At 24.4% G+C, this 18,077-nt stretch overlaps 3 protein-coding genes across 8 annotated transcripts in view; 2 read left to right on the forward strand and 1 right to left on the reverse strand.

Annotated features, from left to right (window-relative positions):
• Window positions 1–6,840, forward strand: part of LOC126905352 (melatonin receptor type 1B-B-like) — a 30,311-nt gene extending 23,471 nt beyond the window's left edge. For all 6 annotated transcript variants that reach the window (XM_050684983.1, XM_050684987.1, XM_050684985.1 and 3 more), the window contains one exon: window positions 899–6,840. In XM_050684983.1, the coding sequence (XP_050540940.1) occupies window positions 899–1,480 (582 nt within the window). In that variant the 3' untranslated portion in view covers window positions 1,481–6,840. The remainder of the gene's footprint in view (window positions 1–898) is intronic.
• Window positions 6,841–8,673: 1,833 nt separating this feature from the next.
• Window positions 8,674–10,039, reverse strand: LOC126905351 (queuine tRNA-ribosyltransferase catalytic subunit). Its single transcript, XM_050684981.1, has one exon. It carries the CDS (start codon window positions 10,037–10,039, stop codon window positions 8,864–8,866), a length of 1,176 nt encoding a protein of 391 aa, XP_050540938.1. The 3' UTR covers window positions 8,674–8,863.
• A 2,398-nt stretch (window positions 10,040–12,437) lies between these two features.
• On the forward strand, window positions 12,438–15,638 carry LOC126905343 (transcriptional adapter 3-B). The gene is made up of 10 exons (XM_050684952.1): window positions 12,438–12,637; window positions 12,709–12,980; window positions 13,048–13,244; window positions 13,337–13,414; window positions 13,468–13,557; window positions 13,622–13,836; window positions 13,902–14,011; window positions 14,074–14,225; window positions 14,302–14,460; window positions 14,529–15,638. Exons 1-10 carry the CDS (start codon window positions 12,627–12,629, stop codon window positions 15,375–15,377), a joined length of 2,133 nt encoding a protein of 710 aa, XP_050540909.1. The 5' UTR covers window positions 12,438–12,626; the 3' UTR covers window positions 15,378–15,638.
• The last annotated feature ends 2,439 nt before the right edge of the window (window positions 15,639–18,077 follow it).

Consider the following 18,077-nt stretch of genomic DNA (forward strand, 5'->3'; position numbering starts at 1 on the left):
TTTAACCTATATTAAATTAAATATCTTTAAATGCTGTTTATATATATATATATATATATGTGTGTGTGTGTGTGTGTGTGTGTGTGTAAAGTTAAATACTAGAATAACATGATAGACAACACATAATTAGTTACAAAAAAAAAATGTTTTGTTATGTTCAAAATAATTCAGGACGTCTAACAACTTAAAGTCTATACCAAATTATAAATTAAAAAATCTATATAAAGAAAAAGAAGTTTTAATAAAGATTTACTTCAAGATTATATAATAAAAATATTCAAATTTTTTTCTTGTAATAATAAATGGGCCTACAAAAAACAAATTTTTTTTATATAATATTATTTTTATTTTTGTTTTACTTTATTAATAATATTGTGGAAAATACGTATTTAGTTAGTTTTATTTATTTAGTTAAATTTCTAAAAAATTAAATTTTTTAAGGAGGATATAGAGAGTAAATCCTTTTGAACAATTATCAAGAATCATATGTATTTTACAAAAATTATTTTTCAAGGAGGAACGACAGATTTAGCTCTATTAAAACTATCATTACCCTGGACCTGGGCTTTTGTTCTTCTTAATAAAACGTTTAATATCGTGGAATAATACAAAAGTATTCAATTTTTAACTTTCTTTAAAAAACTATTCAAATGAGAGTTATTGCTACTAAAGTTTTTTCATAAAACTATTCTAAAAAATATTTCCACATATTTTGTGTATAACTAACGATTTCAGTCGATCACACAAATAAATATAAAAAAATTATTTAAAAAATGTCAATATTTTTAAAAATACATCTTTAATATGTCTATATATTGAGGGGCCATAATAACTCATTTTAATTATTAAAATGTTTGTATATAGTTTTTTATTTTTACAAATCCAATTTTAATTACAGATAAGCGGCATCATACCTATTCAAGTATTAGTGGCTGGAATGCTAGTGTTATTGCCATTGTGCATCACTGCTGCGCTGTATCTACGAATAACTTACCAAGTACACGTGGCTAGAATGAACCCGAGTTTCAAGCCGCCTCTTGCGTTCAACTGGGATTATTCATTAATGTTGGCAAATGCATATAGCTTCATCATGTTCCTCATTTTTTGGTCGCCGTTTGCAATAGTTATGGCTCTGGCGTCAGCACAAAAGGTGTCTGCGCAAGTATTCTACAATCTAGCATGGTTAGCACTAAGTAAATCGTGCTTTAATAATTTACTATATTGTGCGGGTAACAGACACTTCCGGAATGCTTATGTCAACCTGTTTCATTATTGTTGCTGCAAGACGACAGTTACTTTCTCTAGACGAGCGCGGGACGGTGCCAGTCGTCCATCTGGGGATGTTCGTGTACATATTATTCCAGGCTACAACATGTACTCATACACTAGTCCCACTAGATCTAGAGAATCTGGGTCTTGTCCGTTACAGAGTCGTCCCCGAACTAGAGCTAATGGAAATAGGGACGTTTATGAACTATAAATTTTAAAACTATTATAATTATATTTATTATAAAGCAATATACTATTGCTGTAAAAGTTTGTTATTTTACACTTTTTACCGTCATTACCAAACGGCTCATTATAATCTATTTTAAAGTATGCTAAGCGTTTTAAGTCAGTTTGTACTAGCTCTATTTTTAATCGATAAAGACCAAATTTTATTAAAATTTTAATTTAACGCATGCCGATTAAATATGTGCCATTTTTTTAAACTTAAATATATTTTTATCGCTTTTTATAAGTATGTGATGTGATTTATATAAACTTTGTATATGATGTATCAACCCGTAGACTAATCTGTGATGTATGTTATACGTCAAGGATTTAAAGATAATATCACATTTAATAATTGTGCCGTTACTTATATAAATATTGATAATCTTTATTCATTTTAGTGAACTTATGAGCAAACAAATTCATGTATTCTAGTTGTAATTTACAAGGTTATTATTTTGTCTATAGGGTTTTCTTTAATAACTTTAAAGTCTTTTACTTTGTTTCAACTTGTATTTAGAATATTGTTGAATGTATTCTATTTGGAATCCTGCAAAATTTAACGCAGACATTGGGTACATATCACACTGTCAAACTAAAAGAACACAATTTAAAGTAAATAAATTTTGATACTTAGTTATACTCATACATGTTAAAAATTATAAAAATAAAGTTGAAAACAATGTAACTTTTATGGGAGTTCGAAACTATGTTTAATAGTTTCTACGAAACTATGAAAATTTGAATGTTTTTTTTCAAGATGTGACCGTCTAGTTTTGACAGTGCGATATTAGTTCTAAGTTTTGAAAGTGAACTTATGTACATATATTATGTATCATAATTACTTAATCAGAGGCTTTTAGGGGACTGATTCCCTTGCCTATAACGACGGCCAAAAGCATTCACTTTAAAATTATTTCGAAATGTATTTACAGTAAAATCTTCTTATATTGAACGTTGCTCTGACGATTTTTTCTTTTTCCCTTAGATTTTATTTAAGATATTTTTTTCAAGTTTATAAAACCAGAGTTTGGTTGGGTTTTACGTTTTAAGCGTGTTTAAAACAACAAAATTATCAAAATTTACACATTTAAAATGATTAACTACTCATTGTTTCATCAATGAAATACTCAAAATGAATTTAATTATATAATTTACGTTCATTATGTCTAAGAAAATAGTTCTAGAGAAACACATTGATTAAATGAAAATATCATAGACATGAACGTTTTTGAATTTAAAAGAAATTTCAATTCATAAGTTAGAAGCAAATATTTTTATATTACGTAAGGTATAATCTAAAATAGAAACGTCAATCGTCGCCGGAAATTAGTATTAAGTAGGAAAATATGATACGCGAAAAGCCGTACTGTATGCGTCGTCATCTGTCAATCATTTATGTGTTATGAGTTAGAAACTAGCAAAGTATATTTATACTGAAGTCCATATAATATGTAGGAAAAAGTCTGTTATTCATTTGTTTCATAATGAAATTGACTTTCTGAAGGATTTTGGCTAAGCCAGACTCATTGATAAAATTAGAACACTATCACAAACCTTTTGACACAAACTGTCATTCTATGTAAGAAGATTTATTTCAAATTACAAACGATAAAACAGTTTAATACATTGGACTTATTAAATATTAAAAATATAAATATGAATAGTTAATACTGTCATTTCAATAATAAATTAAAGTTATACTTAAACATTGATGGGAATAGGGCGAGATGGAGAACTAAGTAAGCTTATTGGAAATAAAACCATCTATTAAAAACTTATTTTTGTTTGTTAATTATTAATATTACACATTTTTAACATAAGTATATTTTATGCTTGGTGTTCAATAATTAAGGAATCAGGTAAATTATAATAAATAATGAAAATGATTTTCTTCAGTGGCGTTATTTCAGTTTTATTTAGTGTGTAATCTTTTATTGAGCCACCTTGCTATATCTTTTACGATTATACTATTTTTTTAACAAAATAGGGTCGTCAAATTTTTTTTTATACTTTTATGTTGCATGAAAGATAATTTCAATAAAATAAATAAACTTTATTATTATTTTTTAGATTTATATTATTTAAAACAAATTTTAATGTTTAGTAGAAATTTTAAAATAAATTATATGCTTAAGAAATAGTTATCATTAAAAATAACAAACCTTTTGGATAATATGCACACGTAAGTTATAGTAAAAATGTATGATACATTAATATGAATAAGTAAAAACACTAATAGTATAACAAATAAAACATTACAATTAAAGAATATCTACTACTTTTCATTTTAGCGAAGACATCCACAGCTTTCAATAAATCAATATTATTTGGTATATCTTATTTGAACTACATTATTTAATTCATCAAAAATATTATTTTATAATTTGTAATTTTAATATTTAATAGTTTACATTTTTATTGATGTTTAATTCATCATCAATTTTCTTGGTTTATCAAATATGTAATTAGAAATTCCATGGAATGAAGAAGCAGCAGCTATCAAATTTTTAGTTTTCACTTTAAGACAGTACCTCTTTTTGTTTATCATTCAACATTATTTAATCATTTTTTAATATAATTGAATACCATGACACCCTTATTTTAACATTTTATGAATTTCATATTTAAGTTTAATCAAATACCATTAAATGACTTATTAATATGATATGGATAATACTCATACAATAGGTTCAATTGCTCTTTGTGGTCATTTGCAGATAGTCACCAAGTGACCAGATTTTTTCATAATTTAAATAGTAAACATAGTACATATACAACTCTATTAAAATGTATCTGTTTAAAAATATTTTGTTATTATTTGTAACACAGAATAAATAAATGTTGGTAGTTTATAAGGGCATTCACTAAATAAAAATACACATACGACCTGATTACAGGATACGGTCAAATATTTTGACACTGTGTATTATTTTCGTTAATCATTGAAAAATGCAGGGGTGCGACTGTTCACACTGCTACTATCCAAATGACATCCTCGATTTTCATTTTTTGAATAACCATTACTTTTTTAAAAATACATTGACATGGACGCCGATGATTGACGTCCAGTCATCGTGAGTGTACTGGAAATAATACTTTAAAAGAGCGATACGATATAGGATTATATTACATGACCCAAGGCATTCAAATTTACCACAAAGCCACTACACATTCGTGTTTCATATGTCTATGCACTTTCGTTTAAATTTAAATATGGTATGCGTCTAAGAGAAATGCGGTACGGTGTCAAGAGGCTTTATGAAGGTAAATTCCTAAATTATTTCCGGATTTAAAAAACCGTTAAAAAATAATCTTTTTTTTTTTGTTATAATATTTAGCAATTTAAATATTTTTTAGCAGCTTTAAGACTTAAATTGAAAGTTTTCCCAAACTTAAATCAAGGGAGGGTCCAAAAAGATGGATCCTTCTGAACCCAACCAAACACTATGGTTTAGTGATTTAAACGTTAAGAAATGGTAAATATTTTTTTTCATTATTATTTTTCAATTTTAAATTTTTATCAGATCGAATATCATCAATTAATACTATTAGAAATAGAATTTTTCATTCTTAATTATTTTTTTATCAAAAAAATTGAAATAGAAAAACTACATCATAGTGGCTATAGTCCGGGCAATCAAAGCTAACCATCAATTTTTAAAATAATTTCTTTAAAATTTGTCACCCTTCAAAATTCAGTTATTCAATGATTTTTGACACACTTTAATATGAATCAAAATATAGCCTAAGACATCAACTACAAATTAGTTCTTCATAGCTTTCAAAATAAGATCTTATATAATGTACTAAATTTAATGCTTAAAATCATATAACATTATGTACTAAAGTTTGGACCTTATCTGTAATTTGTTTTTTAAATAGAACTATTCTTGATTTTTATTACAACATTATTAATTCAAACTACATAATAAAATAAAACTTAAAAACCAAAATGATTGATTAATTTAATTAAAATAGATTAAGATATTTTAACTAAATGACTTTTAGTGTAATTTTTCATGATAACACAGTGGTATTATTCATAAAAAATTAATAAATAATAAAACTGATACACTTACAATAATCAAATACTATTGATACAAAGATTGCGCTATTAACAAACACGAGTTCATTATATTAACAGATTTATTAATATAATAATTTATTACGTTAACTCAACAATTTTTATTTATTATTACGTAACAATAGTTCGTTGTTTCGGTGAACAAAATCATTAGTATAAGAAAGATTTTTAATGAAATAATATTATTCATTGAATCAATGAAAAAAGTAAAATAAGCCAATGAATTTGGTTGTTATTGGTTAATAAATGCCGTTCATTTAAATTGCAAACAGTTTTATTTTAGTTTATAGATCATATTATAGGTTTAAATCTTATAAATCCACCCCTCGCTTACCCAACTAAGTATTCTTTTGATCGAGCACAAAAAAAAGTATGTGTTCTACAAAAATCTTAAGGTAGGGAGTATTCATTGGAAGTAGAAACTCCTCAAATCCGCTCCACTAAATTTTTTACTAGAAATCTTACTTTTAGATGGTCTTTGAACAAAAAAAAAAAAAGCCATCCAAAACAATATTTATCATAAATTTACAAAATAAATTTTTTTAGTCCTCCCCGAAAAATACGCGACTGTCTTAGTATTGTAGGATAAAACTAAAATTGATTTTTAAGAACTACCCTTATATGCACTTTAAGAACTTTTGAAAAGCTTGAAGATTAATGTTAATTTATGATTGTGAATTATTATAAGATGGTAGCATTTTGGAATTAAATATTTATCGTAAGAAAATCCCGTTTTCCTATCCTATTCATATCCTAAAATATTAGCACTAAAAATTTACAACCTTATAAAATATAAATACCAAAAAAAAAACTGTAAGTTTACTAGTTAAAAAAAAAATTAGCCAATCAAATTGTGGTCAATTACACAAGTCAAATTAATAAATGATACTCAATGAAAATTAAAAAAGTAATACGACCAGTTAAGATTTAATTATATATTGATTATTTATTTGAATCAACCGTATAAAGTTATTATATAAGACACTACCAATTTTAAACATAAGCATTTATATTTTTTAATTTTAAGATAATCGTTAGCAATGCTTTATATATTTATGTATTATAATGAAGTTTATAATTATATTTTTAAATTATTTAATAAAATATATAATTTTAGATAATTTGTTCTAGTATTGAAGTTTTTTCTTATAACAAAATATGTTTAATTCCATGTTTCAAAAGTAGAGTTACCTTTATTTTCCAGCAAACTGTTTAATTGTACCTAGACTATTTAAGTAAAACTGTGTTGTAGAATTTTGAGATATATAATACACATACAGAGTGATCAACTTATATTATCAACTTAACCATTAGATTTCAAAATAAATACAAAATGGAAAAAAAATATTTTCCTTTTTTTAGTTACGTATATATTTGATTTTTCAGATAATAATTACTTTATTACTTACTTAAGAATCATCCCTAATAATTTAAAAGTATATTAATTTTTTTTTTTTAATGTAAAGATACATATTTAACAAGCTTATAATTTTTAAAAATAATTTAATTAAGAAAAAGACGGGTAACAACTTTTGAACCAGTACTTCGAAATTCATTGACATTATTACACCCAAGTCGGATAAGAGATTCTAATGAAATAATACCAACACTTAATTTACATTTTAAATTTTAAAATGGTAATAACTTTTAAAATTATGGGTCGAAAATTGTTATCAACCATTAATTTTTTTAATTAAATCATTTTAAATTTTAGTAACTAGTAAAACAAAAAAATTGACACTCTATTATGGTGAAAAGGATGAATTAATAAAAGTAATTAATGACTTATTATTAATGTAATTAATAACTGGTAAATTGTAAAATATATGAAACTAAAAAATACAAAAAATATATTTTTAACATAATTATTATTTTAACAGAAACCGAGTGACCAGAGTTCAAAGAATCAAATAGTGTATCTCATTAAAAATATATCGTATTTTTTTTTTATAAATAATTCACAGTAAAAACAAAGATTACAACTTCAGTTATTACGTTATAAAATACAGTATTTTTACAATTTGTATGAGTTATAAATATAAATTGAATTTAGTTTTTAAAGAAAATATAATAAAAATACTATTTTTTTAATCATATTGTTGTCGTGTGAGAAATTTATCATTAATATTTTAATATACGTATCTATGTTAGTAAAACATATAATTTTATTGATTTCATTTAATAATAAAAAAAATGTTTTAGTTAAGGTTCCTAGAGAAATAAGGAACTAAATATTTTGTTTATACATAAATTTAGTACAATTTATATATTAGCTTATATCGGTTGACTTGTTCATAACATTTTTTTTGATTAATAATCATGAAGTAATGAAAGTTGGATATAGATTTTTTTCTTTGAAAAGTTATTAATTAACTTTAATTATAACTATAAATATACAGGAATCTATTTTTTTAACTGAGAAAACACAACATTAACTAAATCTTAAATTTAAAAATACATATAATTATGCTTTAACTTTTTTGTCTATATAATTTGAAGTTTTAGAAATATTATAGAGTATAATTGTGTAAATAATTTTGGAGGCTTTCAAACCATATGGTTTCTTATTATTTAAATATTTTAATAATTTTTTTTATTCTCTTACAATTAATAATAGTTATTAGAAAAAAAAAATGATTTTTCTTACAAAAGAATAAAAACGAACATTTGCCAATAACTCTACCTTGAGTATGATATATTAATTTTAATTAATATTATAATTATTTAAGTGAAAATTAAAAATATTTTATATATTGTTGTTACGAAATTTTCAATTGACTAGAAGTTTTTTATGTTATTTTTTGGTCATTGCTATTGAAAAGTGATAGCAAAAAGTATCACTTTCACCAATTTATATGTAATAAATTGTAATGAACACTTTATAACATGCATGACTAAAAGTTTTAAGATGTTCATAAAAAAAAAATACAATTATAAATACTTTAATCTTAATTACATATTTAAAGTACTTAAAAACTAATAATATAATATAATAAAATTGATAATATTCAAATATTTAAAACAACAGATATCAAGTAATATTTAATGAAGTTCAATGAAATAAAAATTTTTTGAAACAATTCAATATATTTTAAAGATATAACTTATTCTATTATGCATGCATTGATTTTATTTTTATTAAAATAATTTAATAAGTTACTTAGCCAGTAATCAATTTGATTAACTCATAAAATGTATACTATTCTACTTGAGGTATGTATAAGGAACTATTATTAAATAAGGTAATAATTTGTAAAAATTAATATTAACATTATATTTAGTTTAAAGTTTAATATTAACACTTTCTAAGGAATCAATACACCATTGAGGGTAAAATTTGTCAGGATACATATTTTCCATAAATTCTTTCACAAAGTCAGGAAATTTATTTATTTTTATACTATTTCGTATATTTTTCATCAGTTCCATTAAATAAGTTAAATTATGGACTGACAACAAATTACAAGCAACTGTTTCAACTGTAACAATCTGGTATAAATATGCACGAGAGTATGTCTTACAAGTAGAACAACTACAATTTTTATCAATTGGATCGAAATCAAATTCATACTTATTATTTTTCAAATTAATTTGTCCACTTGATATAAGTGCACATCCAAACCGTGCTGTTCTAGTTGGAAACACACAGTCAAACATATCAGCTCCTAATGCACAGCAAATAACCAAGTCAACTGGAAATCCTATTCCCATAACATACCTAGGTTTATTAAAGGGTAAAATATTTGTAGAAATAGCAACCATTTTCCAAAAGTAATCTTTAGCTTCACCACCACTAAGACCTCCAATAGCATATCCATTTACTTTTCTTTCCAAGTGTAAATTAGTACTAATTTTTCTTAAATTTTCATCAAGGCCTCCTTGAACAATTGGAAATAAATTTTGTTTTTCAGGATATTTATGGGTTTTTATGCAACGATCTAACCATCGGGTTGTTCTATAGGTAGCTTCTTCCATTCTATTACTATCATTTAATGTTGCAGGAACAACATCATCCAACTGCATAATGATATCTGCACCAATAGCATTTTGAATTTCAATAGACTTTTCAGGAGTAAGCATACACTTAGATCCATCTTCTGGCGATTGAAAATTGACACCATGTTCATCAATTTCAGCTAGTTTTAACAATGAGACCATTTGAAAGCCACCTGAATCAGTTAATATGGCCCGATTCCATCCAATAAAATTATGCAAGCCATTTGATTTTTTAAGTAATTCAATACCTGGCCTAATTCCTAAATGGTATGTATTTCCCAAAATAATTTGGCAATTAATTTTTTCTAATTGCTCAGGTAATAATGATTTAACAGATCCTTTAGTACCAACTGGCATAAAAATTGGTGTTTCTACAGTATAATGTGGAAGACGCATTAATCCAGTTCGAGCTCTTGAAAAACAACAGGATTTTAAAATATCATATTTTAGGGCATTATCCATAGTAAAAAATTTATTTCTTAACAATTTTACATCTAATCAAATTAGAAGATCTAAAAACAATAAAAAAACAAGAATAGAGTAAATTAAAAACCAAAGAATTATGGAACTATTAGGATTAATACATAAAATTTATATAAAAATTCAAAACTATTGTATACAACTAAATAATAAATGTTTAACATTAATTTTATTATTTATAGAAGCAAAAAAACATTATATTTTTATGCTAAAACACATTATATAAATATTATACAAATATTTTTTTATATAATTTAGAACCGGAAAAAAAAAATTATTAGTAGTATAAACAAAAAAAATTACATATAAAACACCAAAAAAACAAATTGTGATCAAATATTTTTTCTGTACATTTTATCATACATAAAAAAAACTATGAACATAAATAAACTAATTCCACTATTTATTTTAAAATTAAAAAAATAAAAATATAAAACATAAAAATATTAAAAATTATTTATTTATTGTGTAGAAGATATGAGCTGGTCAGAAGAAGATATTTTCAAGTAGCTCTTTTACTTGACATATATTTTAAATTTGAGTTAATATTTTTTCCTGAGATTATTTATATACTTTTATAACTTATTATTTATCAAAATTAAAAAGAAAAGAAATTTACTTATTTTTATTATAAAAAGAGTGAGTAACTTGTATCTTAATATTGAACTTAGATGAATTGGACTTCAATATTTTTGGTATGTAAAAAATCTATTTAATATTTGAAGAGAGACACCTTAAAGATTTATTTTAAAAATATGAATAAACCTTTATATATAAGTAGAAATCAGTGTTAGAAAGGAATTCATTTAAAAATTAATAGATTACTGTAACTATATTTATTTATTATAAATGGTTGAATATTATGTAGCACCAATTGAAAAAGATCTAATTGCAATATTATTAGCTTCGATGTGAAGCTGAGAAGGTATTAGTATTACTAAGTTTTTTTTGTCATGTCTGTTACCACTTTTTCTCAGCTCTAACTGGACCGATTTCTTTCAACGATACATCAATCTAACTTACATTAAATATGAATTTAAACTTAATTTGATTATTTTTCAACCTCAAAGTTAAGAAAGGTGACTTTGAATTTTTGTTTAGTTTAAATAGTTTTTTAATCTATTCGTACATGTAGTGTACAGTGTCATATAATTTACAGTCTTTTAGTTCAACTTGCAGGTTTTGAACTTATATTATTAAATAAAAAATTTTATGATGAATAAAATATAGTATTTTTTAGATTGATATGTGATTAGAAACTTATATTATTACTATTAACAGTAAATTTATATATATATAGGAAACTCAAAATTTCAATAAAAATGTTTTATTGTAATAAATCATTTAAATAGAAGTTTTAGTAAGCATTTGTATGCAGCTCTTGGAGTTAAAATAATTATTCATATCGATAGATTACACATAATTTTGCTTGTTCATATTTTTTTAATTAAGATATATTTATTGTTTATTCATACGTAACATAATAATCAAACATAAATATTTGTTATATTAATCAGAAGGATTTAGTTGTTATTTAGTCAATATACAAAACTTCGGGAATTCATTTTTATGAAAAACATTAATAAAGTTTACAGTCCTATTAAATTTTAGTATTTCTCATTATACTAAGTCGAGAAATATTTAAAGCTAACACGGCATTGGATTTAATCATGGCACAATGTTAAAGTGCTAATTGTAATTTTTTCCTCATTACGGCAAAAAACAAATTAATTTTGTCATAAATCAATTTATTATAAAAATAAATTACATTAATTTTACACTTAATTTAAATATACTTACTAATTATTGATAAATAATGATAGAATAGTATTATTATTTTCATTTATCTATTTTATTGATTTCAAATGATGTGTGCTTTAATTTAAAGCGTCTAAAAATAATTTAAAATTATCATAATAAACTAAATTAATTAATGACCAATTTCAAAACAAATAAAATTTGTTCATTAAGTCTCATAAAATAATTAATTATTGTTAACAACGATTGATGTTACTATCAACAAAAGGATAAGTATTAAAATCACGTGTTTTCTGAGTAGTGATTCATTTTATTTGGTTGGAATGCAATACATTTGTCATTTTTAGTAAGATTGAACGCTAGATAGCTCTTCTTGTAACCTATGTTAAACTCAATAGGTCTAGAGTGCTGTAATTAGAGTTTTATGCTGAATTTTTTATCCATTTTTGTAAATTTATTCATCTTTTATTTATTTCAATTATGACATTTTTTCGTAGTCCTATAAATGAATCACCTTTTTCTAAACTTTTCTAGCTTCTTATCTTAGATTTAGGTATAAACTAATCGTTATCAATCCTTGTTTATATCATTATCAAAGGTTGATAAATGATAACGGAAATATTCTTATAGAAACAAATTTGATTACAGTATTAAATATCATTCATATAATTAATATTGACTTTGCTGTACTCTTGCTAAGTTTTATATGACTATAAAATATCTGTGTGTGCAGTTTTAAATGAAGAATTTGTATATGTAAAAAATGATTTTTAGATAATTGTATCGTCGTTAATTAACTGTTCAATCTTCAATGTCGCCTAAGTATAATCTTGAATAAAACTAGATATTTATTTTAATAGATAAGTGTTCTACAATAGTATTTTATTTTACAGAAAAAGATCTCGACGAGGAGGAAGAAGTGGACGTGGTAGAGGAGTATCAAAAAGAGAAGGATTTAATAAAAATGGCCAATCTTTATCACCTGACGAATTAAATAATGATGAAAACGAAGGTGAAGAATTGCCCACTGATATATCATTTAAACATATTAAATCCCCAATGACACCTCCCAAACCTAAGATAGAAGAGGTATTTGAAGAAAAAGAACTTTCATTACCACGTTTGAAAACAACAAATATTCCAGAAAACTCAACATATATGTCATGTAAGTAAATTTATAAGTAATTAAAATTACTGTAAATAATAATATGAAATGTATCATAAACAATTAGTGTTGTCTCGAGAGCAAAACTCTGGTTACATTATGACTGATGATGAACTAGATCATCTTCAATGGGATCTTGAATCAATGTTAACTGCCGTTAATGTACGTAAACAAACTATCAAAGATGAACTTGCGACATTTGCTTCATTGCAGTTAGCACGCTCTCAACAAAAAAGAACAAAAGGTTCAAGATACACAAAAATTGTAAGATATTATTATAAAACAATAGTAAATGATATAATATCACTTAACATGTATTAACAAATCAACTTTTGTTTTTATGTTTTCTCTGACAGAGACCAAGAGCTGCAGCAGAAATTTCTCCTGTAAATGAATGTCGTAAAATTAAAGTAGAATTTGACCCTTCAGCCAAAGTAAGAAAATATTATTGTATTGTTTATACTAATATTAACTTAAATTTTATTAGGAATTACCTCCAAGTAAAAACGATTCAGCAAACAAATTTTGGACAATGGTTGAACCTTATGTAGCACCAATTGAAAAAGAAGATCTTAATGTAAGATTATTTTACTATTAAATTCAACAAAAATATTTTTAATGAAATTAATTTATTATATAAGTGGCTGGAAGATTTAGTAAAATCATACAGCTCCAATATGAAGCTATTTGAAATACCTCCTTTGGGAGAACATTACACTAAGCAATGGGCAAAAGAAGAAATGGAATTTCAAAAAAATCAATCCTCTTGCTCACCACGGCCAGCTAAAAGGCTCAAATTAGCAGAACGAGTTTCCCCTGAAGTAGTTGAACTTGTGAATAAAGTTAACTATGTTGTGTATGTAATCACTTATAAAAAAAATATTAAATGCTTATTTTTATATTTCTGAACTGATCTTGCAGGCATGATGGTTGTAGTTATACACCATTATTACAAAGACTTACAGCTGCTCTTGTTGAAGAAACATCAATTTCACTTGAAGAGCTTGAAGAAGATTTTCATGATATAGAAGGTTACTTTTATTTTTTTTTCAATACTTGCATTGTTTGTACTAAATGAAAAAATAATTTTCAGAATCTGAAGATAAACCTCAAGAAATGAGCAATGTTTGCACAGAATTTTATGCTGAACAATCTATAAGAAAACAATTGGTAAAATTAGGATTGTTGGGGCGTAAATGTAAAGTTCCACCTCCACCTCCTCCACCATCCTTACCAAAAAATGATGTATATTAATTATAATATAATTATTTAGTATATATTAAGTTTACTAACTTTCCTTTTATTTTTTAAATTCTTCTAGGACTTTGATGAAGTACTAGATGAACTAAAAAAATGTGAAGCTTCATTAACTGACCTAAGAGAAGTGAATAAAGAACACTTATCTCAATTATTGGAAAAATGCCGTCAAGAATTCTGTCGCCAAATTGTCAAGAATCAACTTGAAAAAGTGAATGATGAAGTAAAGGCTTTTAAATTTAATTTTATGTATTTTGATCATTAACATATTTTTAAATTATATACTTATAGATTTTACATTTCAAAAGGGAAAAAAATGAGTCACTCAACAAAGCTAAAAAAATTTCCCAAGTTCGTAAAGAAGATGAACAATTAGCAATATTGTTACAACAAAGAAGTGATTACTTGAGACAATTACAAATGATGGGACCTGAGCCTGGTTATCAGCCAGCTTTTTTATCAGATGAATCAGAACTAAGTGAAGAAGGATCTTACCCAACTAAACTGTTTATTAAAAAAGAATTAAATACTGATACTGAACAAGAAATAGATTTTGAGCAGCATACTGACATAAATTTAGAAAAGCCTATGATGATTAACATCAAACAAGAAGTTGTTGAAAATGTTTCTATAAAAGAGAATAAAATTTATAATGTTTCAGAAGCTATTGGTTATGAACACAATGATGTAAATGTTGAATCAATTGAAAATGAAGAAAATAAGATAATAAATGATGAAAGAGATGAATATGAAAAAATAGATGATACTAGTGATCACGGAGATTTTTATATTGAATCAGAAATAGAAACAAAAGAATGTGTAAAAGCAAAATTTAAAATAAAAAAGCAGGGTAGAACAAAAGATTTAGATACAAATAAATTAAATTTAATGACAACGCGCCATAGTGTAAAAACAAAACAAAGTTTTCTAGAAAATGATGTTAATACTAAAGTTGAATCACGTAAATCTTTTAAAATTAAACAAGAACCTGATGATGAAAACTCTTTAGATTCCTCGGATGTCTATTGTGGTATTAAAAGAGAACTTAGACCTAGAAAAGGAAAACATGAACCTATTTATTTTGAACCATATGATGGTGACACTAGTGAAACAACTGAATCATCTGATTTATCTGAATAATTCTTAAATATATGTTTACATATATACACAATTATATATTTTTTTAACTAAATAAATATTGATTTTTTTCAATGTATGTATTACATTTAAAAAATAGATTGTTTGTATTAAATGAGTATTTTTATAGTTAATTTTTATTCTTATGTAAATAGTTTATAATTTTACAAAAAATTGATTAATTACAAGTTATAACTAAGAAAATATGATGTATGTATAATTTAAAATTAAGAACTAATATAATTAATAATTTTTTTCTTTTAAGATTTTGTATTTTAATTTTATGAGCCAATTTGATAAGTTCAATCATTCAAATCACACATACATGTTAAAAAAATTTTTGTTTTGAATAAAGTTAATTTTTGAAAATTGTTAATAACAGTAATAAAAAAAGGTTTAATATAGTTGGTATCCAGCCTAGTAGAGATAAAACATATTAGAGACTTAAGCAACTGATAAATCGTAGAAATAAAATTTCGGGGAGTTTTTCAATTTTGTTTTTAAAGTAAATTGTTATAGCATTAATTTGATATAAGTTAAACACATTTTATAAGACAATAATGTTAATATGATGTTTAAGTCCTATTAATAATTAGGTTAATAATGTATTTTCCAAAAATAATTTGAAAGCTAAATAAATCTGAAGTGATTCCCATTAAAATTTCGTTATTATCTGTACCGTCTTCAAAAAATTTATCAATATAAATTTAAAACTGAATATATTAAAATCCACTGATATATAACAAATTATTTTTTTTTTTGGATACACCAAGAGTATAGGTTTAAAGAAGCATATCATATTAAATATGTTTATTGTTAAAAATGTTTTTTGGGGGTCGTTAAGTTATATTTTATATATATATATATATATAAAAGAATTGAATATGTTGCCATAACTTCTAGTTCAACTTGCAAGTTTGAAATTGACATTATTAAATAGAAAATTTTATGAATTAAAAATTTGTATCGTTTAGATTAATATACAGTCAGGAAATTTTATAATTACTATTTACAGTATATTTATGAGAAAAGCTCAATAATTTTTATTGCTAATACTTAAAAATAAACCATAGTAATAGTTTCTAAGTAACTCTTGGAGTTTAAAAAGATTCTACAATTGAAATATGAACTGAATTAATTTTAATGATTTACTTTAACTAAAAATCAAATAAAAAAAGTTTTTAAAAAGATTTACTCAATTGAGCGTATTATATAATTTGATTATAATTGTAAACATTCATCGTTAAATTCATGTGAAACTAAATATCGTTATTTTTTTTAAATTATGATTTATATAGCAACATGTTACAAAAAAATTTGGAATATTATAGACTGGAAGTAGCACACACAAGTTAAAAAATTAATAAATTACAAAGTAAAATTATTTACTTTTGTAGTTGAATACTTTTATCATATCAAATCTAATTCAACAATAAATACTTTAAAAATATTAGAAATGAATAATTCTAATTGTTTGTATGAAAAAAGCTGGTTAAGCTATTTCTTATTTGAATAAGAGATTTTTTTTTCAATTTTTAAGGGTAATATCTTCAACTAAATACGAATTGTAATCATTTGAAAAAAGTAGGTTAAGAAAAGGTTGAGAAAATAAATTATAGCCACAAAAAAAAATCACATAATAAAATAATATTAACATACATAAGACATTTTTTCTTACGAGGGGAGACTACAGTGGTGGGAACCTTGATATTTATTGAAGTTATTAAATCTAAACGAAATAAAAATCAAATGATTTCAACATTTTTTCTAACTAAAAAAAAAATGCAAAATATTATTAGCCACTGAAATATTATATTATTACATATAATATTAACAAATAATATGATGTTATCATTTGTACATGTATGTCACATATTATGATTATACAAGCTTGGAAAGCCAAAAGAGGGTTCTCTTATTTAAGATACAAAATAACCCTTTAATTATACTATAAAATCTCCCTCTTGTAGAAATTATTAAGTAACGCCTACACGCAGGGACCCTCTTTTAATTAACCAATTACAATACAAAGCCTCAGCTTCCAGGATCACGGTAGAGATCGTATAAAAAGCCCTTTTTCCCCATCTAAACCAGTTCTTTTGACGATTTTAAAATACACAAAATCTACGATACTCTACTCAAGATTTCACTCTAGCTAGTACATTAGCAACGAGACTAGCTAGGGTAGCTAGTCTCGTTGCTAATGTCTTTGTTTTAACAAACATCGTGCCGGCAGACAGATGTTATTTTTGTTATTTTTCTCGACTTCAAAAAAACAAAAAAATTTAAATATGTCAAATTTTTTATACTATATCAATTAGAATGATATAATATTTATGAAAATCAGTGCAATCCCCTTATAATAAAATAAAATACAAAACCAAGAATTTTAACACAAAAATAGCATATTTTTTAATACGGTAGCTATTTTCACCGTGCAGACAAAATAAAGTCCGAAAATTTTTTTTTTCATAATAAAGTATATTACATTAGCTTTAATTTAAGATATATATAAGAGTGTCAGTTTTTCCGGAACACTTTCAAAAGTTAAATTGAAAAAGTTAATAGTGGAAAGAAGCATCTACAAAGTTGAAAGAAATTGGTTCGGTGAGAGCTGAGAAAAGTGGTATCAGACACAAAAAAAAAAAATAAATAAATAAATTAAAAAAACCCAGCACAGTGGGGTCGCGGCATAGTGGGGAT

The sequence above is a fragment of the Daktulosphaira vitifoliae genome, unplaced genomic scaffold (assembly GCF_025091365.1).
Source record: "Daktulosphaira vitifoliae isolate Bord-2020 unplaced genomic scaffold, ASM2509136v1 Scaffold_4, whole genome shotgun sequence".
NCBI lineage: Eukaryota > Metazoa > Arthropoda > Insecta > Hemiptera > Phylloxeridae > Daktulosphaira > Daktulosphaira vitifoliae.

Bases quoted from the DNA above. Each gene is read 5' to 3' on its own strand.
- LOC126905343 (XM_050684952.1), top strand. The intron at 12,981-13,047 runs GTAAGTAAATTT...ATAAACAATTAG, and splicing joins AAACTCAACATATATGTCAT to TGTTGTCTCGAGAGCAAAAC. The intron at 13,415-13,467 runs GTAAGAAAATAT...AAATTTTATTAG, and splicing joins AATTTGACCCTTCAGCCAAA to GAATTACCTCCAAGTAAAAA.
- LOC126905351 (XM_050684981.1), bottom strand. From the start codon at position 10,039: ATGGATAATGCCCTAAAATATGATATTTTAAAATCCTGTTGTTTTTCA.